The sequence below is a fragment of the Taudactylus pleione genome, unplaced genomic scaffold (assembly GCF_031769625.1).
Source record: "Taudactylus pleione unplaced genomic scaffold, aTauple2 ptg000386l, whole genome shotgun sequence".
NCBI lineage: Eukaryota > Metazoa > Chordata > Amphibia > Anura > Myobatrachidae > Taudactylus > Taudactylus pleione.
The window spans coordinates 13,876,295-13,902,048 of record NW_028284787.1 but is presented as its reverse complement, the minus strand read 5'-3'; the positions used below and the strand labels follow the sequence as shown (position 1 = coordinate 13,902,048).

The 25,754-nt window shown below is 41.6% G+C and overlaps 1 protein-coding gene across 7 annotated transcripts in view; it reads left to right on the top strand.

Moving 5' to 3' along the window:
* The window catches only part of CTNND2 (catenin delta 2), a 708,944-nt gene that overhangs the window by 625,728 nt on the left and 57,462 nt on the right, over positions 1 to 25,754 (top strand). For all 7 annotated transcript variants that reach the window (XM_088445725.1, XM_088445723.1, XM_088445721.1 and 4 more), the window contains one exon: positions 25,039 to 25,165. In XM_088445725.1, coding sequence (XP_088301851.1) covers positions 25,039 to 25,165 — 127 coding nt within the window. The remainder of the gene's footprint in view (positions 1 to 25,038; positions 25,166 to 25,754) is intronic.

Sequence of the window (25,754 nt, the reverse complement as noted above, 5' to 3'; positions counted from 1 at the left end):
CCACAGGGGAAATCCCTGGTGAGCCTCACTATCTAGAGGGGCCCCACCCTGCCATCTAATCTCAGGTTACACACGGTGCACTAGAATTATGCATTTTTACTTTTTTAAACAGTCAGTTACCTCGTAGAGCAGAAACATTGATGAACATGGGTGCTTGGTTTATTCCTATAGAAACTACACCAAGGTTCGGCCTCCTACCAATAAAAATTAGTAGATGGGTTATCAGATTTATTGTATTCCTGTGTGAAAATAAAATTTAAAATAGATCATATTGCAAAGAATGCAATTGTTAAAAGAAATAAAAAAGTAGCCAACACTTAAGTCATCCCAGTGGTAATAATTTAGATAAATCACCATTTTGTTTTTGTTGTACAATGGCATGTATTTGGCCTTTACTAAACATAGTGCAGTTCTCATTGGGTTTTAGACACTGGCTAGTGTATACAGGGTACACTATCATATGTAAAGTATATGTGGTATATATAGACAGGATCATCATCATATACATTATTTTTATACTACGTTACATTATACTACATTCCCAGGACTATGGTGTGTTCATTAGAATGCATAATCTAGTAGATTACACTGCATGAACTAACACTATTACTTTATACATTTATAAAGGGGCCCAGACCATGCACTGTAGTATCCAGGTTGTCTGCAGGCTGTGTTCTCTGTAGTGGTTAGCCAAGCCTCTGTGGTGGCTGGCCATGCCCCCTGTGGTGACTGACCACTGCCCTTAAGCATGGGCCCCTACCACTGCATTCCCCTGGTTGGCTCTTCATGCCCTATTCCAACACTGTCTTTACTGTCTTCTTAAACTGGCTACAAAAGTGAAGTCAAATAGCAGTCATATACCTTACTTGATATTCTGTATGTGTTATTTGATAATGCCACCTATAGACACCTGAAGATGCTTATATTTAGAATGTCAAACACGTTAGATCTCCAGTTGAAGAAGTCATGAAATTGAATAACCTATACAATAACATTCTGCCTTCTAACCTCAGCATTTTCACCTGGGAATATTTTTATTTATCAGCAGGCTTTTGGTTAAGGGTTACATGAATTTATCAGTGTCAATAAAATATAGCAGTGTTTCCCAAACTCATTCCTCAGGGAGCACTAACAGTGCATGTTTTCCAGGTCTCCTCACAGTCACAAGTGAAAAAATTAGCTCCACCTATGGATCTTTTAAAATGTGTCAGCCAGTAATGAATACACCTGTGCACCAACTTGGGAAAATGGAAACCATGCGATATTAGTGCTTCTTGAGGAATGAGCTTGGGAAACACTGCTATACACCAGTGTTTTTCCAAATTTGATATTTTATGTTGGTCAATGTATTCGGTAATTGTTTCATTTTTGGAATTATCTGCTCTTTTTTGTGTAATCTTTTTATCTTTTGTTGCAAATGACATGCTAAATAATTATCTAATAAGATAAATAAAAATTTATTTTTAATTGATTATTAGGGGTAAATTTACTAAAGTGAGAGTTTTTAGAAATGGAGACGTTGCCCATAGCAACCAATCAGATTCTAGCTACTATTTTCTAGAAGGTGCTATTTAAGTTAAGTAGAATCTGATTGGTTGCTATGGGCAACAACTCTACTTGTAAAAACTCTCACTTTAGTAAATGTATCCCCTAGTGCTGTAATAATAAATAGAATATGCTACAGACAGCAGTGACTCAGAGGTGATAGGAGTGACACGCAACCAACATAGAGACTTTCCAAAATAGGAGTACTATGGAATTACATCATCCCAGAAGATCCTGAAAAATAGATTGCTTTCAATATAGTATCTACAGAACAGTGGTGATTTTGTATCTGCTCCCAGGGCATAGAACTACACATGGAAATTACCTCTATTTATCAAAAATATGCTAGTGGAAAATTTAGCCTGTAAGTCCCACTGGGGCAGGGACGCGTGTGATTGATTAAATGTTCTCTATAGACTGCTGTGTAATTTTATGGCTTGAATAAGTAAAGGTTATTAATAATAATAATAATATTAATAATAATCACCCTTTCCACCACTATCACAAATTGCAGAACCATTGCTGTTATGCTTAACTCGTGTAAGTGGCTCTCACTGAGCCCTGTCCATGCTATTCCCTAAAGAAACAAAACGTCACCTCAGGGCCAGCGTCTGCAGTTACACAAACTCACTGGAGCATGGGAGGAGCATATGGAGGACCTGAGCACCTGTCAGTAAAACAACACAGACCCTCCAACATGACCACATCCATCCAGTACAAAATGCTCTGCTCCTGGGATTCCTTCATACAGGGGTATTCAATATGGGAGCGAAAAGTCCGTGCTGGACTTTTCGCTCCACATCGGAGATTTTCCTGGGATAAACTATCAGGGGCGCGCCGACTTTATCCCCGTATTCAATTTGAAAGCTACGAAAACGGGACCCGGCGTAGTAGGATCGGCGAAATTAAAAATAAATTTACCTGGAATAAATTGTAGGACCCCCTAAAACTATAAAAACATGGGGGATCACTATGGGTACCCCCGTTTTAGCCTGCAAATGAAAGTCGGGGATTTAAATAACGGCTGCAGGTGTTTTTTTCCCGACATTGAAGAAGTGATGCAGAAGAGCACTTAGGTTTTTTTTTTCATTTTTTTAAGTGGTCCCATCAAATTTGGGGTACATGAAAATGGGTACTAGCATATTTTTAAGTCCCTAAAGTCCTTATTTAAAAATTCGGCAAATATGCACCTGCCGCTAATAGCCTATTCTAGAATACACCTGCCGCATACTTGCAGAATAGCCCTGAACCTATTTCCCTATTTTTAAACAATTTTTTCCCATTTTTTTTCACCCCAAATTTTCAATAATTTTTTTGGGGTGTCCCTATTTTTTTTTTTTTACTTTTTTTGACACAGTTTATTTTAAAATGACATTCCCAGGGATGCAGGCTATTTTTTTTAAGCCTGCAACCCTAAACCCCAATTCTGCACTTTTTTTCGCCACCTATTCAGTGGTGAAAAGTTATCCCCGTTTTTTTTTTCAAAGACTTTTCGAACCTGCGAAAAGTCTTTGAAATTGAATACGGTGTAAAACCAAAACCAGCGAAAATGACGTCATCGGTGCGAAATTATAGCAAAAACTGACTTTTCGCTCCAAATTGAATTGCCCTGTTAATCTATAATTGCAGCCACCTGTGGTGAAACACCTGTCTCATCTATCAACTAGTTCAACACAGGTGACTGCAATCATTAATTAGTTGGGAAGTCCAGGAGGAGAGCATTTTGTACCGTGTGGAATGGATCATTGTTGGAGGGTAGGATAACATGGTCCACAGGGTACATTTACTAAGCAGGAGGTTTTCAAAACTCTTAAGCTGCATACACATGTAAAGATTTTCTGTCCAACCATCCAACTAGTTGATTGGTTTGAATGAAAATCTGGTAACGTATGGGAGTAACTGATGTTCAGCAATTTGCTCCTAAATGCCAGAAAACAGATGAAAATGGTCGTCAGACAAGTTTTTTAAATGTTTGTTCTAAACAATTTGTTCAAACAACAGTTTTTGTCCATTTTCCGGCGTTTGGGAGCAAATTGCTGATGGTCATTTGCTTTCATACCTTACCAGATTTTCATTCCAACCAATCAACTAGTTGGATGGTCGGACAGAAAATCTTTACGTGTGTATGCAGCTTAAATCTTTGGTAGTTTTGCCTTCTGAATTTAAAAGGCCAATAAAAGCAAATACAAAATCAGGCTTGTTTTGCAATTATTTTCTTTTATTGCAGACACCTGTGTTGAAACACCTATCTCATCAATTACCTAGTTCAACACAGGTGGCTGCAATCATAAATTAAGAAATAAGTCCAGGATTAGAGCATTCTGTACCTAATGGAACGGGTCATGTTGGAGGGTAGGCATGTGTAACACATACTTGCCGACTATCTGGCTGCCCCTTCTGGGAGGGAGCAGCCAGATCGGCATTACTGGGGGGCGGGGCCAGCAAGATGGCAAGTTTTGTGGGCGGGGGGCGGAGCCACATGAGCGCATCCTTTTGGCCCCGCCCCTGCTACATACTGCCGATATTACAGGCAGTGTGAAGCAGGGGGCGGTGCCAGAATGACGCGAATCGCGTCACCGCCCCCCTTGGCTGCCGCTGTTCTACAAGTAATTGCGGTGGGACTGGAGGGGTCGGCGGCAGCCGGGAGACTTGCCTGCCTTCCCGGGAGGTCAGGAGCGGCACCCGATTTTCGGGAGGCTCCCGACCAAATCTGGAGGGTAGGCAACTATGGTGTAACATAACCCCTGGAGATGCAGCCTTTCAGAGTAGGATGTACATATACGCCTTTAAGTTGTTGTAAAAATTGTAACTGTCCTAACAGAGGTTTAAGCCTATGCACACATGATGATGATGATGAGCATACATATTTACTAGTAAAATAAAAAGGTTGAATTAATAAATTCCCCCTGCCCAAAGTGTAATGTGGTTGTAGTTTTTGTGAGGGAAAAACAGCATGGGAAAATAGCCGAAACTGGGCTGCAGGCTGCATTCATATTTTTATTCTGAGGAAATAAATTCCACAACTTGCTGCACTAACACCTTAACACAGTCACCAATCTTGTCCAGCCAATTAGTAATCTTGGTGTTCATCACATGGGTTGTGTCTACTCAGTGGAAAACTTTGAGAACTTCTTTTACACTGTTATGTTTCTTCACGCACAAGTTTCATATTCACCACTATTTCTCTTGAGATTCCAATATAGTACCAAGGACATTGGTTCCTTCTGCACATATTCATCCATTTCTTGAGACTCCAAGGTTTGTAACATCTTGAGTAATGCTGATGAACCTTTTACAGCTTCTATTTGCTTGTCTGTTACAGGGTGATGTGGCACATTTCACAAAGCTCAGCCATAAGCAGACCTTTGAAGTACTCACCTTGAATATGTGAGTGTTCTTGTTCATGCAGTCGCCAACTTTCATAATGCTCAAGCGGGAGAGTCTGCTATTTGATTCCTGGCTAGGACCACAACTGCAAACTTATTCAGACTCCTCCAGTGGGAAATGTGTCTGTATTGTCTGCACTAGGGCTAGATGCCTGGGAGCTTTTGCTGGACAGCTAGCACAACAGGTCTGGGATACCTTATACATGACTCACCAAAACTTTGGATAATAGAAATATTGCAGCACGCAATCCAACTTTTATACAAGGCCAGAATGAGCTCTCTAATCTAGTGTGACCGCAGGAAAGCCAGTACAGACATCAAGAGCCTGCTGGTACTTGTAATCCACCTGTAAAATAAATATAAAACAGAAGACAGGACACTCAACTCTAATATTGTATTATTTTATTAAATCAAAATTCCCCAACACATCCATTATTTACATAATTATTACTTACAAAATGTAGGGGTTCACAGCATCTTTGGTCCATGTAGCATTCCTGAATCTTAGCAAAACAAAAAAACGCTGCTGCTCTCCCTGGGATCCCCATTGCAAAATAGATGTCACTATGGGACAGTCCCCATAAGAATGAATGGCGCTGTGCAGATTAGTCAGTTCACTGTGGTTTCTGTACTAATATCTACTGTATTAGCGTGGCCCGAGTAGATAGTGTGCACCATGCCTCTTGAATAATTGTCCACAATTCCATAAAATTTGCCAGTGGTGGAACCCTGCTATTGATAGCATGTTGCACTGCATCCCACAAGTGTTATATTGGGTTCAAATCTGGTCAATGAGGGAGTCAACTCATGATACCAGTTATACATCTGGTGGCTAAGTACCCATGGAGTGAATGAGCGAATGCATGACATGTACGTGTGAAAATGATCCACAAGGATGGTTACGTAGTTTCATTGATGTATTTGGGGTCCTAAAGCATGCTAGCTGAAAACACCCCACACCATAACAGAGCCAATGCCGTCCTATGCTGTCCCTTCTTGGCATGTTATGTCCATTGCCTTAGGGGGTTTTCTCCACACGTATAATTGTCCATCTTCCCAAAACAGTTGGAACTTCAACTCGTCAGAACAGGCTATACAATTCCAGTCATCTTGTGTCCAGTTGCGGTGTTCACAAGCATAGGCAAAGCACAGAGCCTTGTAGCATGGGGTCAGCAATGGGACCAGTGTGGGCCATTGACTCCTCTACCCTGTAGAAGAAAGGAAATGTTGTACTGTTCAAATGCTGATATTACTCTTAGCCCCAGCATTTAGTTTTGCTGTTATCCATGGCAATGTCGCACACTGGTCAGATGTTACACAACTGTCCAGAATTTTACAGTGGTATTGCATTAAATGCTTGAAATTGTTGCACGTGAAAATCAAAATTACATGTTGATGTGCACGATTTGGTGTACGACTGCCCGATATATTGTTCCTCCACCGCATCTAGAAGCATGTTGTTGGCCGCCGGATCTTCAGATTGGCCTGCAAACCGATCTGAAGATTTGTTGAACAATGCACTGGAGCGCGCAATTGTGCATACACACTGGACAATGTGGACGATTTGCCATTTCGATTCACCTCAAAATGACAAATCGTCCAATATATCGTCTAGTGTGTACCCAGTTTTAGCTTTTAAATACATTACGTAGTATTATATGTCTATAAAAAAAACAACATTGATATAGAATTAATTGTGTTTTGATTTTTTTTACCCACGAAGCATGTTTTTATAAATATACACATCACTGTCTCACTTTTTCATATTGTTTAATGAACATATTACTCTACATCTGTCAACATTACAGCCTCCCAAAAATTTTGCCTTTGGTTAAAGGAATCATTTATGTAATCCTCTTAGCCCTAATGAATTGACTCTTAGGTAAGGAGCACTTCCAGTCTTGTAGGTGACTGCTGGAAGCATGCAGGAGATTATTGGGATCAGCTGTCTTCTTGTGTAATTCAAAAAAGGTCACTTACTAATCGCAGTCTGCAGACTTCCAGTAACCTTCATTTAGCGAAATGCACATATTTATCTGCCATGAGAACTTATAGCTAGCTATATACCTACTGCATATTTTTGCAAAGAGCACCTATGAAAAAGCTCTTGTGACCATTTGCAGTATTGAGGGCGGACATTGGAACATGAGTTCCAATTCAGGTCACAATATAAACAACAAGGAGTAAATTGAGCAAATAGAAAATTTTAATTTTCTATATGCTAATTTTTCTCCTTGTTGTTTATTTTGTGATCTGAAGTTACTATTTTTAATTATTGTTAATAGTTTCCATTAAATCATTTTATCGAAGCATAAGCACTTTTTGACACATTATTTCACCACTAAACACTTTATAAGTAGTATTTTATTACCTGCCTTTTGTTTATTTTTTACTAAGACACCTGTCACTTTAATAATCAATTATTCATTTATTTGTTCATATTTATATCTATTTACACTGTGTATAAGCACCTTGGTCGCTCATTTTCAACCCCTGTGTACACTGTTTTAACTGCATATGGTGGTCAGCCACCACCATTTATCAGTTGATAGAGCTGACACTTAAACATAATAAGGAATGCATAACACTGAAAATCACAAAAAAATCAAATAATACCACCAAAAACGTCAAGGGGTATAAGGGTGTTTTTAGACTTTTTTGATGCTGGGACCATTTACATATATATATATATATATATATATATATATATATCAAGATCAAGTTAGTGGTGTCATGTCCTGGGGTGAATGGAAGTACCTTGCACGCAGCAGCCATTTAGTAGCAGTCCAGAAACTGCAGCTAGTTTTATTTGAGAGCACAGAATAAACAAAACATAAAAATAAATCCTAGCCTGTATGGCTCTAACTAATACTCCTTTCAGATCAAAATGCCAGGTCGCTCCCGGGATTTTGAACGCGGGTCCAACCCAGATGTGACCCAGCTCAGACCCCTTTCAGATAGGTGGCTTATTCCCGGGTCAGCCGCATCACTGCACACGGTGCAGTGCCAGCACTTGGAGATGGGTAGATCCCGGGTTCAACTTTTGTAATTAGCTGGGTTGAAATGCTTGACCCGGGGTTTTTTTTTAAGGACCCTTTCAGACTAAGCAAAATCCTGGGTTGCTGCGCATTCACATGCAATAATCCAGGAATTTGCTGCTAGTCTGAAAGGGATATAGCACACAATTGAAGAGGCGAGTGGATGAAGGTGTTATGTTACATTTAAAAAAAAACATCATTTACACTTAAAGATAAATTTGACATGAATTGGAAATAGCACTTTTATCAGCATAATATATTCAGTAAATAGACTACCAACATTTAAAATAACATTGTTACTATGATCCATGGGTCATAACACTTTTCATCCATTAAAAAAAAAGTAATTTTACAGAAAATTGTTACATAACACCTTCATTCACTCTCCTCTTCAATTCCCTCTCTCAATTTGGAAGAACCTAGAGTCCAACTCACAAAAACAGCATTTAGCACAGCACCTACAATCTCAAGCAATGATCTCTTTCTCTGAGGCCTCAACTTGCTCCTCAGGCAATGAGAGACAGACTAACTAAACTGACCCACCTTTTATCAGCCTCTTACAGGTGGTCTGGCAATCAAGATTGCTAATTAGCTAACTATCTACCAGACAGAAGCTAGGATCCTGGGGCATACATGGTTCTCCATTGACAACATCCCCAGTGTTTTTGTCACGTATATACCCCTCTGCAGAAACATAACTCCTGTTTTGACCTGGGTGGAACACCTTTAGTTCCAAAACAAAAAACACAGGACAAGCATCTGCATTGGTTAGTTGTCTTCTTTGCCTATGTTCTACTGATAACTTAAAACTTTGCAATGCCAACAACCTTCTGGTTATTCTCCTATTGCTCTCTGTATTCTCAGACATAACAAAGCATGATTCGTGATCTAAATTTTCTCCCCAAAAGATAGTAATTTATTGTTTCTAATGCCCATTTAAATGACAAATCTTTTTCAACAGTGATAGTTTTTCTCATGTACATTCAATTTCCTACTTGCAGTAAGTAAATAAAAGGATACTCTTCACCATCTTTGCTTTGAGACAATACAGCACCTATTCCTACATCTGGTGCTTCTGTCTGCATGACATGTTCATTTTTAAAGTCAGGTGTCATCAAAACTGGTTGGTTGCACAACACTACGTTCAACGCCTGTAAAGCCTGTTCTGACTCTGGATTCCACTTAACCAAAGCTGACTGTTTACACCTTAGTAAGGTTAGTCATTGGGACAGCAGTGGTGGAAAAATTGGGTATAAATCTTCTATAATACTCCTTGATTCCTAAGAAAGCTCTCACATGCATTCTTATTTAGGGGTAGTGGTCAATTTTGTATTTCCTCAATTTTATTTGGTTGGGGTTTTATCAAACCTCTGCCTATGGTGTATCCAAGATACTTCACCATCCCTAAGCAACACATTTTTTGGGTTGGCTGTCATTCCTGTCTCATGTATAGAGTAGAGATGAGCGGGTCCGGTTCTCCGGGAACCGGACCCACCCGAATTTCACAGGATCCAGGGGGATCTGAGACACAGCTCGGATCTCCCTGCCTGCCCCATTTCCCTAATTGAGGCAAAACCTTGCGATCCCGCTGTCGGATCGCAAGGTTTTGCCTCAAGCGGGCTTAACACTTATTGGCTGAGAGAGCCGTCTGTCATGCATGCTGAGAGAGCCGTCTGTCACTGCCAGCACACTGAGGACAACACCGGCACACCTGCACTGCTGACACTGTCAGCACACGTGCACTGAGGACACCGCTGGCACCCCCGATTTGCCAACACTCTGCACTGAGGACACTGCCAGCACCTTTGCACTGCTGCCCCATGTACTGAGGACACCGTCAGTGACCCCACACTGCCGACACTGCTGGAACTCCCACACTGAGAACACCATCGCACCCCTGCACTGCCGACACTCCTGGCACCCCCCGCTTTGCATACACCCTGCACTGAGGACACTACCAGCACCCCCGCACTCCCCACGTACTGAGGACACCATCAGCAACCCCACACTGCCGACACTGCTGGCACTCCTACACTGAAGACACCAACGGCACCCCTGCACTGTCAGCACACATGCACTGGGGACACCGCTGGCACCCCCGCTTTGCCGACACCACTGGCACCCTGCACTAAGGACACTGCCAGCACACCTGCACTACTGCCCCATGTATTGAGGACGCTGTCAGCGACCCCACACTGCTGCTACTCCCACACTGAGGGTATCCCCCACAGCCGACACTGTCAGCGCTCCTGCACTGAGGACACCGCTGGCACCCCCACTCTGCCGGAACTGTGCACCTAGGACACTGCCAGGACCCCCACTCTGCCAACACCACCACACTGCCAACAACGCTGGCATTTTCGCATTGAGGACACCACTGGCACTCTCGCATTGAGGACACCGCCAGCACCCCACACTGCCAACACTGCTGTCACAGTAAGTGCACTATTGGTGTATCCCACCCACACTGTATAACACCCTGTATCCATTTTGGAAGATGAACTGCCACATGTTAGTGCCGCCCACTGCTGTCACTTAGCTTAGTTAGCCAGCTAGGTGGATGCAACCTTTTGGCCCTAAACTAGATGAAAAAAATCAATATTGTGATGTGGTCAAAATTAATTAGAATAAATGTTATTGAGGTTAATAATACTGTAGGAACAAAAACAAGCCCAAACTATGTGATTTTAGCTGTTTTTATGATTTTTTTAGAAAAAATACAGATCTAAAAACAAAAACAAAACACGCAAGGGGCATTTCTGCAAAACCAAAATCCAGATCCAAAACACGAGGAGATCCAGATCCAAAACCAAAACACGGGGGTCGGCACACATCTCTAGTATAGAGTCCAACGCAGCTTGTACCTTGGGTAAGTGAGACTGCCATTCAGGACAAAAGATGTCTACTTCATTTAGATAAGCAGCAGCATACTGTCTATGGGGTCTTAACATTTTTATTCATCACCCTCAGAAAGGTGACGGCTCCACCATGTAACTCAAATGGCAACATTTTTTTATTGGAACAGACTCTGGTGCAGCAAAAGCTGTTTTTTTCCTTTGCATTTGTCTGTCAATTGAACTTGCCAATACCCTTTGGTTAAGCCTAAAGTACCATGTTGTTCCCAGCCGTTCAATACGTTCATCCACACAAGGCATTGGGTAAGCATCATGAAAGGAAGAAAACAAACTGTGCTGCAATGGTGAGAAAAATATACATATATAAGTGATGGTGCTTGATAGACCAATTAAATACAGACATTCTGCTGCATTATTGTCACTGCTCACCAGCCTTGATCTCCTTTTTGCCAGGCTCCGGACTTGCCATCATTCTAACTTACAGCTATGAGGGCATAGGCTATACACCTAATAGGATACATTGTATTTACATAGGTTTGTGAATTTGTTACTAACTTATTATCCATTATTGGCAGCAGTATTGGGAATGTACTACTGATATTAATAATCTTATATTGTATGTGTTTTTTAAATAAATATTTTTTTATATATAGTCAGAAGAAGCATGTATTTAATTCGTCTATCAAGCACCATCACTTAATATATATTTTTCTCACCATTGCAGCGCAGTTTTTTTTTATTCCTTTCTTTATAGTAATTACTATGTACTGCCTGGTGGCTACTGGCATAAAAATTAGCAGCAGCACATGGTGATGTTTACATACTGTAATCATTGATTGATCATTGTATGCAGCTATATCACACTAAATATAAGTATATAGCCAGTGGTTGTCTAGCGCCATGTTTTAGCAGCTTAGGTGTTACCGACAGCTGATATCCATTTTCCTTTGGGTAAGCATCACATTTAAGCACCCTATTCAATTTACAGAAATAATTGCAGAAGTGTAAGCTCCCATCACATTTTGGACTCGCTATGTGATTCTTCAATTATATCTAATTCCCAGTTGGGCTTCTGATATTCGATAGGGCTTTAGGTTAATGTTAAACCCCGGATCAGTGATAATGTCATGTTTAATGACTGTTGTTTTACTAGGTATGTCAGACAACAAATCTGTATTTCTTACAAGAAAATCTTTATTCTCGTGCTGTTGACTACTTGAGAGGGTTTTGGCTATTGGTACTTCGAGCACCAAGGTACTGTGGTTACCTAAGGGACCAGGGTGGCTGACAGAACTACTCTATCCTTCAAAAAATTTTATAAAATGTACATGGTAGATCTGTTCTGGGTTTCTGTATGCTTTATTAACCTCACCTACTTTTCTATGATTTCAACTGGTCCTCGCCAATTAGCTAAAAGTTTACTTTCTACCATGGAAACCAAAATAAGCACTCACCCAGGAGTATAGGTGCATAATTGGGCATTATGATTACACACTCTTTGTTGTGTTTGTTGGGTCTGTTCCAGGTGCTCTCTCACTATTGGCACCACTGCAGCTATTCTTTCCTGCATCTGAGAAACAAGCTCAATAACCGTTTTATAAGGACTGTGTTGCCCCTCCCATGTCTCTTTTGCAATAACCAGCTTGGTTGTCTCCAATATAGAAAATCAAAAGGCAAAAACCCTGTGGAAAACCGTGGAACCTCTTTAATGGCCAACAATAAATAGGGTAACAAATAATTCCAATCTTTCCTATCTTTATCCACCACTTTTTTTTCAGCATATTCTTTAATGTTTTGTTAAACCACTCTACTAAACCATCAGTCTGAGGGTGATATATGGAGGTCCTTGGATGACTAACTATAAACAGACAGCACAACTCTTCCATGATTCTTGACATAAATGGGGTACCCTGATCAGTTAGAATTTCCTTAGGTATTTCCATCTGTTAAAGACATATTAGTTCCCTAGCGATTGTCTTAGTTGATGTATAGCGCAATGGTATTGCTTCCAGGTATATGGTAGCATAATCCATTACCATGGGCAGACTTTATTAGAAATATTGTCTCTCTTGCACCCACCTGTGGGAGTAGTGTTTGGGCAGAAAATTTGTTGATAAAGGGTACCAGAGAGTACAGAGAGGTGATTGATGAGGAGACAGCAGGGCGGAGTGAAGCGGGAGCCGGTCACACAGAGAGGACTTTAGAGGTAAGACTCTGTTAGAGGAGGGGGAGCCTAGCAAAGATTCCCTTGTAGGGGTTTTGAAGATAGGAACATCCCCTCCCCAGGCTGCAGCTGAATCCTTACAGCAGAAGACGGCGGAGACCTAGATACAGGTTACACACCGGTCGTATGTTTCCTAAGGTGGGCAGCATAGTCCAGAATTCCTTTTTGTGTCTTACTCCACCTAGCTGATACAAAATTTTTAATACCAACTTTTTTTCCCTCCGGACACAGTTACAACTACGGACTATTATCTGGATTCAACAAAACGGTTATTTTTAAAGAGACTTACAAGTACCTTTCTTTTGCTTTGCTTTAGAGGTGTGGGACGCCACCCCCTAAACTGTGCAGGACATTACTTATACCTGTTTCGCTTAGAGTTGCAACCACATGAGATATATCTGATATATATATTTATATTTTTCCCCCGCACACCCCCCCTTTTTCTGTAATTTCATTCACTTATGATATAGGTACTATTTTGGCAGTATTGTATCTATCTTAAGGGGTCAACACAATTAGGTGCGAATTGCGAGTAGCGAGTTTGTTTCCTGAAACTCGCCGACTTTGCATCGAATGCCAAATGAGATTTGAGAGAAGTGCATGAAAAAGTCGGGAGGCCATCCTGGACCCCAAAAATTGATAATTTTGTTAGCAGGACCATATAGAAGGCTGTTTGTGGGCATTAAGAAGGTACTGTAGGTTTTAAAATGGTGTCAAATGGCTGATTTGTGGGGGAGGGGTTTAAATGCAAGAAAATGATAAAAAACAAACTTGCAAAATGCAAAAAACAGTTGTAAAAAGGGTGATTTGAGGGTATCTTGAAAAATTTTAAAAAATCATAAAAAAACAATTATTTTAAATGAAAAAAATATTGTAATTAAATTTGGGGTACCTAAACTAATGAAAAAAGTTGATTTTGGGGTAATTTGAGGACAATTTTTTTTACCCCAAAAAATGACATGTATTTATTGGACTAATTAAGCTAATTGGAAACTTCCAAATGCCTAATAAGTCATTAGGGGGGTCCAAGGGGTTCACCACAGTGTCCTGACATTTTAACCTTAAAATAAAGATTTTCCTTCCCATCTCTCACCCTCAGAGAGGTGCGAATGGAAAGATGCGAATTCAGTCTAACTGATTCAGTGCGAGTTGCTAATTGGATTGCATAATGAATTAGCTATGCATATTCAAAGAGAAAATGGCAACTCGCACCTTGCAATTCACACCTATTTGGATTGACCCCTACAGTAGGTGTTATTGTTATCTCAAGTAAAAAATATATAGACACCTCATTTATTTTACTACTAAAGCTGGCCACACACTAGACCAACTTTCATCAAACCATCCAACTTGTTGATTAGTTGGAATGAAAATCTGGTAAGGTATGGGAGTAAATTACAATCAGCAATTTGCTCCCAAATGCCGGAAAATGGACAAAAACTGTTGTTTGAACAAATTATTTAGATCAAACATTTAACAAACTTGTCTGACGACCATTTTCATCTGTTTTCTGGCACTTAGGAGCAAATTGCTGTTCATCATAAACTCTCATACGTTACCAGATTTTTATTCCAATCAATCAACAAGTTGGATGGTTGGATGCAAGTTGGTCTAGTGTGTGGCCAGCTTTACAGTATATCTGGAGAAAAACATACTTGATTTGCTTTCATTTACAGGTGCAAATTGTAACCATAACAATTTCTATTGCTATTTTTAGATATACTCTATAAGAAGTCCAACCAAATCCATAGCTATTCTCTTTAATGGGGCCTCAATAATGGGTAATGGAACAAGCATACTTTTATAATGGTGTTTGGGAGCATGGTATTGATAGGATTCACAGTAGTCTGATACGTCTTTTTGGACCCCCGGACAAAAAAACTACTGCAAAATTCTCTCAGGTTCTACTGGGTTTCCATCAACCACTTTTACATTCTCTCTATACTTAACAGAGTAGGGTCTTTTAACTCTTCTGAGACAAAGATATTTTTTCTTACTTCAAGATCAGCCACTTAGTTAAGCACCCAAATGCAAACATAAGATTTTGGATTGTAGGACAAGGTAATAAATTGTACAGGCACATTTTTAATGGGCATTCCCTACTGTATTTTGCAGCATCTATTTTCTCAACAAAAGGATTTGGGGCTGATTCAGCAAGGAACACAGTTGCTAATACGCACACAATCAGCTGATCGTTGCATTCTGCGCATGTGTATGCATCACAGTGTGCGCGTGCGCGAACTAGCTATTGTGACCGTGACTGCGATTGCAGTGACTATACAGACCCATCGTGGAGTAATTGACATGAAGTGCTGTTTGTGGGTTTTTGTTAGGGGTGGGTGGTCGGCTGAACACAGGCGTGCCAGTACATTTGAATGTCGTTGCAGAGGTGTGCATAAACTAGCCACTGCGATGCCCTATACAGCCTGTGGCCTCAGCGTGCGATGAAGTTAGCAATTTATGAGTAAGGTCAGAGCTTGTGCAAGTGTGCGAGAGGCTGTGATGGTACTCGAGTGTACCGATGATTTTGCAGTCTTGCTAAAATTACGGATATGTGTAAGGTAAAGTTGGCGTCCTTATGTAGTGCAGCGGCGGCAATGAATTAGCATACTATCGCAGTGAACTGTGTACGTAATCGCTATTGCATTCGCAGTTGTGTTCCGTAGTGAATCAGGCCCTTGGTTTTTACATGTGCTGAGAGGCAGTGGAAATCAGACCTTTAGTGATTAAAGTCAGACATAAACACGCAGCACTTTAGGAGAAATACAGAAAATGTTAAAGTAATGAAGGTTGTGGAGCCAGTATGCTGTTTTCAATTTACGATGTAAAATGAGTATTTTTCAAGTAATCTATAAAGCCTTATGTGCCCGCATGAGTTGTTTGTAAATGAAATTTGTATGTGATACACTTATACTGGGGAATATATGTATATTTCTAGGGTTATAAAGAAGTGTAAGAGGTGATTTGTGTGGGAATAATATACTAAGCAAAAAGGCTTTATTTAGAGTCAGTTTCAACAGATTTTCTATTTTCTGCCTTTATTATGGGTTCCTCTTAGCACAGGGATATGTCCACAGCAGGACAATTCCATTGGATGAGAAACAGGCACAGGAGGGTGTATTACACCATTCCTGGAGGGTGAGGTCTGCATAGAGTGAGGACGTTACACACAGTCAGGAGCATAAGTTCATCCCAGTTGCCTGGAGGCAAGTCAGAGTTTGGAGCCCCCCCCCCAAAAAAAATAAAAAAATAATAATAGTAGAAAAACAAATATTGTGTGTTTGTGGATAGATATATATCAGATATATATGAGACAGATATAGGTACAAACATATACTGTATATGTAGTATTCACAATTTGTACATCTGACACACAGCAGGACACCGACGTGCATTTCGCTGTGGCAGAGATGCTCATATACAATTATGCCTGATATGTATATTTTACGCTGTGTGACAACGGCTGGTGGGTCCGAGATAGACAGACTCACTGAGTTTCAGCCAACTCTGCAGCAGCATGTGCTGGTGAGCCACATTTGTTGTGATGCAGAATCAGTGGTTCCGGCAGGTGGCTCTCTGTACCGGTGGTCCCTGGATAGGTGTACAGACAGGTGTCTCTGGTCCCAGGTCACTGTCGAGCTGCAGTAGTGGGTGCACCATCACTTGCTGCAGGCAGATGGTTATCAGGAAGGAGCCATCCTAACCCCTATTGCAGGTGTTAGCATGGCTCCCGGTACAGAGCTGATCTCCGCTGCAGCAGGTGCAGAGCTGCAGTGGTCACACTTGTTTTCCCCTGTGAATCAGGCCCTTAGTCCAGTGGTTCCCAAAGTGCAGGAGTGCCATGGGTGGATGGTTTGACAGCAAGTAAGATGCCTCTCTATGCAGCCCGCAGCCATTTACATAGCACAGCCAGCCCCATGCTTTGCTTCTGGCTCTCACTGATTGTCACAGTCAGAGTCGTACGGCTCCGCTCCTCCTACTGTTACCGGTCTCTCATCCTTCTGCAGGCTGCAGCTCACAGTAACTCCTGTACTCTCAACAGTTCAGGTTTAACATAGAAACATAGAATTTGACTGCAGATAAGAACCACTTGGCCCATCTCGTCTGCCCCATTTTTAAACATATTATTACCTCAACCCTTATTGATCCTTACTTCTTCTGAAGGATATCCTTATGTCTGTCCCATGCATGTTTAAATTGCTCTACTGTCTTAGCCTCTACCACCTCTGATGGGAGGCTATTCCACTTGTCCACTAACCTTTCTGTGAAGTAATTTTTTCTCAAATTTCCCCTGAACCTACCACCCTCCAGTTTTAGAACATGTCCTCTTGTTCTAATACTTCTCTTTGAAGAATGTCTCCTTCCTTTACCCTGTTAAAACCCTTTATATATTTGAACGTTTCTATCATGTCCCCCCTATCACATCTCTGCTCCAAACTATACATATTAAGATCTTTTAGTCTTTCCTGATACATTTTGTGGTGTAGACCTTGCACCATTTTAGTTGCCCTTCTTTGTACAGTCTCTAATGTATTTATATCCTTCTGGAGATATGGCCTCCAGAACTGAACTGAACTTTCTTTCTGAACTTCCTCCCTATGCAACCAAGCATCTGACTTGCCTTCCTCATTGCTTTGTTACAATGTTTGCTTGCCTTTAAGTCACCTGAAATAGTGACTCCTAAATCCATTTCCTCTTCAGTAGTTTCCAGTATAGTGCCATTAATACTATATTTAGCCACTGGATCTTTGAGACCCAAGTGCATGATCTTGCATTTTTTGGCATTAAACTGTAGTTTCCACATTCTTGACCATTCCTCTAGTCTACCTAGATCTTCAATCATTTGTTTTATCCCTCCTGGTGTGTTTACCCTGTTGAATACATTTGTGTCATCTGCAAAAAGGCATAGTTTCCCTTCAATACCATTTGCAATGTCACAAATAAAAATATTAAAAAGCACTGGTCCAAGTACAGATCCCTGAGGTACTCCACTGGTAACATTTCCCTCTTGAGACTGCACTCCGTTTACTACAACTCTCTGTTTCCTATCCTGCAGCCATGATCGTATCCATTCAACTATCTTTGTATCCAATCCCATGCTTTCCAGTTTATTTAACAGTCTGCGATGTGGAACAGTGTCAAAAGCCTTACTAGAGTCTAGTAAGGCCCCCCCTTTATCTATTTCCTTAGTCACCCAGTCAAAAAAGTCAATAAGATTTGTTTGACATGTTCTCCCCCCAGTAAATCCATGCTGTTTGGGATCCTGCAAATTGTTGGATTTGAGATAATCTATGACTCTTTCTTTTAAGAGTGTTTCCATCAATTTCCCTACTACTGATGTAAGGCTCACTCATCTGTAGTTGCTTGCCTCTGCCTTGCTTCCACTTTTGTGCAGTGGGACAACATTTGCTCTTTTCCAGTCCTCTGGAATTACTCCAGTAGCTAGTGACTGGTTGAATAATTCTGTTAATGGTGTTACCAGCACCCCTTTAAGCTCTTTTAGAGATATCCATGGTTAAGCACAGGTGGTTAAATCAAATTGACTGAGGTACTAATTAAGTCATCTGTGCTCAACCAGGGATATCTCTAAAACTTTAACTGTTGGGGAGCCTTGAGGACCGCGTTTTTGAACCTCTGGGTTAGTGACATTCTGTGACACAGTGTGTCTGAAGTTTTGGGGTGGGCGTAATGTAATTGTTATTGTTAATTAAAATTAGATATATTTAATTGAAAATTAATTTTACCCCTTTTTTATTATGTTTTTGATTGTTAAATAAGCTGTATATTTAGCACTTGTGTGGGGTGGAAGGGTGTATTGCAGACCATGGTAAAGTTAATATTACATGGTTATAGATATTTTAATTAGAGATAAAGGGCCTGATTCAGAGCTCGCTAGATGTGATCACTCTCACGACGTGTATGCAAATTGCGTAGGCAGTGCTACCTCACAGCATTGCATTAGCACGCCCAGTATTTCTTAGAGAGCGATCACATAGTGTATGCAGACACCCACCAGCCTATTTTAAGACGCCCACTTGTGCACGTCATGTCCAGGAAGTGTATGCAACCATCGGTACATCGGTTAACATCGGATGCTATCGCAGCACTTGAGGTTGACCATACCCTGCCACAAGCATTGCGAGCACTTCAGTGTAAAAACAAGCCAGGTGATGTGTACTATGATGCAGTCTTATAATTATGCACACCTCTAAAACGCCGTTGAGATGCTCTGGCACGCCAGCGTTTGCACCTCCACTCCCCCGTTTTTAATGGCCAGCCCCTGTTACCACCTACAAACGGCTTCCCCTGTCACTCACTCTGCTGGGCTGTCTATGCGCAGCGAGCGAATGCATTGTGAACCTTCGCTATGGTATGCGCATGCTCACTACGATGTATGCGCACAATGCATACACACTGCATTCCATCGGCAATAGCGAAAGTATGCATCTTAGCGAGCGGGTCTGAATCAGGCCCAAAGTGCATAAGCCGTACATTCTTTTTCTTTATACACTTCATCTTCAGTTAAAATATCTATATATCTATAACAATGTAATAATATCATTACCGTAGTCACCAATACTACTTTCCACCCCACACCAGTGCTGAATATAGTCAGTGGGTGAGATGTAAGAAGAGGTGGTAAATGCCAAATGTGCTATAACTAGAGCTATTTGACACTTACAAGCAACATTAGTACTGTATGTATGCAAATATCTAATGATTTTGACATCACCATACCATAGAATCTTGAAGGAAAATCATTCAGATATAATTTTTTTTAAAACAATAAGCGCCCTTTTGTGGCTTATAAAGCAGTATTTTCAAATATCGGCAGGATTACCTCTTACTGGTTTTCAATTTATTTATTTCATTCTTTATAATGGCTGCTGTACTTAGGGCCTGATTCAGAGCCGGACGCAATTAGCGCTCGCTCGTCCAGAAAATAGGGGTGGCTATTCAAATGAACCGTTCGCTCTTTGCGGTCTGTTCACGCCCCTAGGTCTGAACGAGCGAACAAAACTTGCGGTCGTTTTTTGGAAAGTACGCCCCTGGCCGCTCGCATCCTACGTCATGTCCGCTATTTATTAGATTAATCGAGTAAATCGACCAGCGTATGAACTGCTCGCTATTCTTGTGGTTGATTTTTGCTATCACAATCTTGCGAGCAGTTCTGGCTATAAAACAACCCAGTGACGTGGTCAATGACGCTGCTGTTTTAATTATGCACACCCATAAAACGCCCGTTTTGACCTTTAAGCACGCCTGCGTTCTGATCTCCACTCCCCGTTTTCAAGCACCTTCCCCTGTTACCACCCACATACGCCTCTTTCTGTCACTCAAATTATCAGGCATTCGCTATTTTATGAGCATATGAATTTCGACCGCACTGACTGGTTCGCGCATGCGTATAACGATCCGTACGCATGCGCAGTTGGGCAAACATCGCTCTGAGCGAACAAGAGGCCGCTTACGAGCGGCTCTGAATCAGGCCCTTAGTTGTCAGGACATAAAGTTAGATATTTTCTTTTGCTCCATAGGTGCCGCAAAAATCTGATGAGACACTAAGGGGTAAATTTACTAAAGTGAGAGTTTTAGAATTGGAGATGTTGCCCATAGCAACCAACCAGATTCTAGCTATTATCTTCTAGAAGGTGCTAGTTAGATGTTAAGTAGAATCTGATTGGTTGCTATGGGCAACATCTCCACTTCTAAAAACTCTCACCTTAGTAAATTTACCCCTAAGGGTGCCGTGAAGTAAAAAAAGTTTGGGAACCACTGCCTTAGTCCCTACCCAGCAAGCTTCAATTTACATGGGTACAGTTTTTTTGCACCCCACTGCATTTGGGTTCTGATGCCATGCTTCACAAATAAAATAGAGACACAAGTGACATGTTGCCCAATTTAAATGGAGCCAAATTCAACTATTGGCCAAATGATATGGGAACTCATGATCTAGTGATTAAAGCTTAAATGGAGGAGCTCAAATACTTTAGGCCAAATAATTTGTACCCTTTATATTCATTTTGAAATACGTTTTTAGATATTAGCATATATTATGCAAACTTGAGTTCAAATTTAGTTATGGCAATAATCATTCCCAGATGACAAACAACCATACATGCAGTTATGTAGTTAGTGCAAGCAACATTTGTAGTCTCCTCATATGTAGCTCTTTGTTTGAATTGGTTGGAACAGGCAATGGAGGCTAAAGAGGAGCCTAGGGAGGCATTAGTGATTTTGTGTGGCTTGCGCCAAGACTTCCTCATGCAATGAGGGAAGATAGGAGGCAGTGGAACTGCTGGAGGTGATGAACCCGAAGGCGATGACAGTGGAACAACTTTATTAGATTGGACACTGAATAGGAACTGTAGTGGTAGAATCGGATAGGAATTGATGTAGTGGAATTGATGATATGGAATTGGTAAAGCAAGGTTGGATTTAGAACTGATGCTGTAGAATCGATGGAATAGAACCGATGATGTGGGATTGATGAAGCAGGATCAGATTGGAACTGATGTTTGGAGACAATCGGATTGGAAATGATGTTTGGAGACAGGTTGGAACTGATGTTTGGAGACAATCGAATTGGAACTGATGTTAATGAATTGAAGAATATGAAGGATTTGAAACCGATGTTGATGAATTGATGAACTTGATCGGTTTAACCGATGTTAAAGAATTGAAGAACTTAATTGATATGACTCCGATGTTGATGAAATTAGTTGATTGGTTGTGGCCAATGTTGATGAATTGCAGTACTGGATCGGTTTGGGACCGATGATGATGAGTTACACTACTGGTCAGTTTGGAACCAATGATGAATTGCAGAACTGGGTCGGTTTGGAACCGTTGATGGAGGTGTCGGATGGGACCTATGTTTGTAGTTATCATCTGGGACCGATGGTTGAAGATATCGGCTGGGGCCGATGAATGGAGATATTGTCTGGAACCAATGGTTGGAGATATCGGCTGGGGCCGATGGTTGGGGATATCGGCTGGGGCCGATGGTTAGAGATATTGTCTGGGACCAATGGTTGGAGATATCGGCTGGGGCCGATGGTTGGGGATATCGGCTGGGGCCGATGGTTGGAGATATTGGCTGGGACCAATGGTTGAAGATATCGGCTGGGACCGATGGTTGGAGATATCGGCTGGGATCGATGGTTGTAGTTAGGAACAAGTCTCAGTGGATAACCAAGGCTGGAGCACAGATGGAATGGAGACTTGCAACCAGACTTGGAACTGGAATTACACGGACTGGAACCATTCAGATACAGTGTACCTGGGAGCTCAGCTGTAACTTCAGCAGAAGCAACGTTGTACTGGTGGGGTGTAGTCAGCATTCCGGCATGCAGGATGCCGACGGTCAAACTACCGGTGGCGGAATCCCAAGCGCCGGGATTTCGGCTCCAGTATCCCGACCGCCGTCATCCCAAAGGTAAGTATCGGAGGTTAGGGTTAGGTACTAGAGGAAGGGTTAGGCAGTAAAGGGGGAGGGTTAGGTTTAGGGTGCTGGGAGGGGGAGGTTAGGTGTAGGCACTAGGTGGGGAGGTTAGGGTTAGACACCGGGGAGGGAGCGTTAGAGATAGGGTAGGGGTTAGGGTTAGTGGTAGTATACTTACATATCACTGTGGGGATGCCACTGTCGGTATTCTGATCAGCGGCATTCCGACCGCCGGGAACTCATTCCCAACCCATACTGGCAATGGAGGCCAGTTAGGAAATGGAAATTATATAATGCTGGGAGCAGCACTCCGGGGGTCATTCAGACCCAGTCATTAGCGCCGATGCGCTCGGACCGGGTCGATGGCCCCCCACAGAGCATGCGCACGACGGCGCCGGCGCCGTCGTGCACATGTGTGAGACCCGCTACGACCGACAGCGCCGTTCGTAGCGGGTCTCGATCCAACGGGGTGAGCTGTCGATGTTGATTGACAGCTCGCCCCGTTTGGAAGGCTTGACCATCGCGACCATCACCTTAGGCGGTCGTAAGGCTGTGGGTGTTAACAGCCTTACCACCGCAAAGGAGGACGTCTTGAAAATTCAAGACGTCCTCCCCTCATTCAGACCGACCGCACGCTCTGTGCGACCAGCTCTGAATGAGGTCCTCTGAGTGGTGGAGGAGAGTCAGGTGACTGAATCCAACATGGCTGCGCCCATACTGAGTTTTAGAGGGAACTCAGCTGTTATCGAACTCACTTTTATTGAAATGTTGACCTATTTATTGTATATGTTATTTTTGTTTATGAATTTGGACATACTGTAAGACACAAAACACTTGTTATAAGCATGGCAGCCTAAATAAAGTGACCAAAGGATATATGCTCTGAGCCTGTCAACCCTTGTTGTTTCCATAAAAGAAGGTCGGACTTTCTTATGATATACTACTGTCCCAAGTTTTACACAGCATATTTGTATTTGTCGGAAGCTTGAGACAATCAAGCTTTTACTGAAATTCAACTGCAAGCGGCACTGCCCAGTGAGAGTCATACATGCATCCTCTCCCGAAATGTCCAGGAGACTCCTTAAAGTATTTTCAGGGAATCTCCTTATATTGCAGATTAGCTATTAGGGGAACTCTGGGCCCGATTCAGACCCGGATGCGAAGAAGCTTTCGCTCTTAGCTGGACGATTTTCGCATACTGCGTATGCATTGCAGTGCGCGCGTGCGAACCAGTGCGAAAGATCAAGAAGCGTTCGCTCGCTGAGCATAGACAGTCCAGCAGAGTGAGTGACCGGAGAAGCCATTTGTAGGTGGTAACAGGGGCTCGCCACTAGAAACGGGGAGTGGAGGTGTGAACGCAGGCGTGCCTGATCGTCTTAACGCCATTTCAGAGGCATGCATAGTTAACAAGCAGCATCTTTGTACATGTCACCTGGTTGTATTTTACACTGAAGTGTTCGCAGTGCTTGAGGTAAGGTGTAGTCAACCTCAAGCGCTGCGTTCGTTTCCGATGGTACCCGATGTACCGATGGTTGCATAAAATTTTCCAGGAGATGCCGTGTGCAAGTGGGCATCTTAAGACAGGCTGGTGGGCGTCTGCATACATAAAGTGATCGCACGCCAAGACATAGTGGGCATGCTTATGCCTTGCCGTGCGTTCGCCTGCCATGCTGTCACTTAGCTGAATTTGCATACTCTGAGAACGAGCGACCGGGTCTGAATCGAGCCCTCTATATTTTCATACAAGTATTACTTGTTTATATCTATTTTGGAACTTCTAATTAAAGTATTTAACATAATGCCACAGAATTTCTACACTTGCATGATTATTTTGAGCTGCAGTCTGAAGATATGGGCAACTCATATTAGTGTATTATAATGTGTCCACATTAATTTATATTTACACTGCATCGAGATACGCTGTAAGAATATCATGATGCGTCTGCATACTAGAGACTTGATAAGTGGCATTTTCATGGATAATAAAAAAAAGAAATATTAAAAAATAAATAAATAAAGTAAACAGCATAACTCCTTCTAAGAAAAGTGAATTAGGTCTGCAAAAAAATAATGCAGCCCTTTATGAAAAACCTGCCTTGCTCCACACTGTAACAAAAGACTTAATTGAAGTATACACCACCCTCCCCAATCACTATAGTTTATTTTTCCCCCTTTGATGTACTGTATTGTAAATGCCGATGGATGTTATTTTTCCTTTCCTTCATTTTACTTAAAAAAAAAAATGATCAATGATAATTTTCTCCTTGAGGCTTCACTCTATTTACGTACAGACCCTGTGTGTGAGCTCTCAATGAAATTCATTGTATTAGTAAGGTTAATTTATGTATTTTCTGAATGAGCCTCACACATAATCCATGTTGGATTATATGCAAATAGACAATCATAGCGGCTTTCTCACGCAATAAACCAGAGTGCAGCCACACTAAATACCTAAACCAGTGTGTAATACTATTGTAAATGTAAAATCTATTTATGTATTACATTCTAGTATAAGCATTCATTTGTGCCATTTTTTATTTTTTAGGATGGATGGTCCCAGTATCACTTTGTAGCATCATCATCAACCATTGAAAGAGATCGACAAAGACCTTACTCTTCCTCTCGAACTCCCTCCATATCTCCAGTTCGCATGTCTCCTAATAACAGATCAGGTAACTTTATATATTTATTTATTTATTTATTTAATAGATGCATCTAATAAAGCATACAAGGAATAAGCACAGTACAAATAATGAGAATGTATCATACAGAGGATGTAAAATAAACAAAGTAATACAACATGATAGATAACAGGGCTAATCAAAATAATGTAAATCTATCAGTAAATAGCACAATTAACAGGATGTAGCAAAAATCAAGTTGCCAGACTCATGCTTTTTGTGTTAAACAGTAATAGATATGAAAAAAGGAAAATAAAAAAGGAGTGGGGAGATAGAACAACCAAATGGCAGTGGCTAAAGGGAAGGGAAATCTCTTGTGGAAGAAGTGGAATTCATGGAAAGAAAACTTATAATTGGGGACAATGTGGGATGACAGTGATATTAGAGTAGTGTATATTGGACATTGAGCCTGATTCAGAGCCGCACGCAAAAAGCGAGCGCTCGCTCTGAATCAGGGCGGCCACTTTTTTTAAAAAACCGGCCTCCTGGCCGCTCGCATTGCTGTGGGTGACCACCCACAGCTTTTGCGTGTGGCCAGGTGATGTCGCGACCATCGGCGAGCTGTCGATCAACATCGACA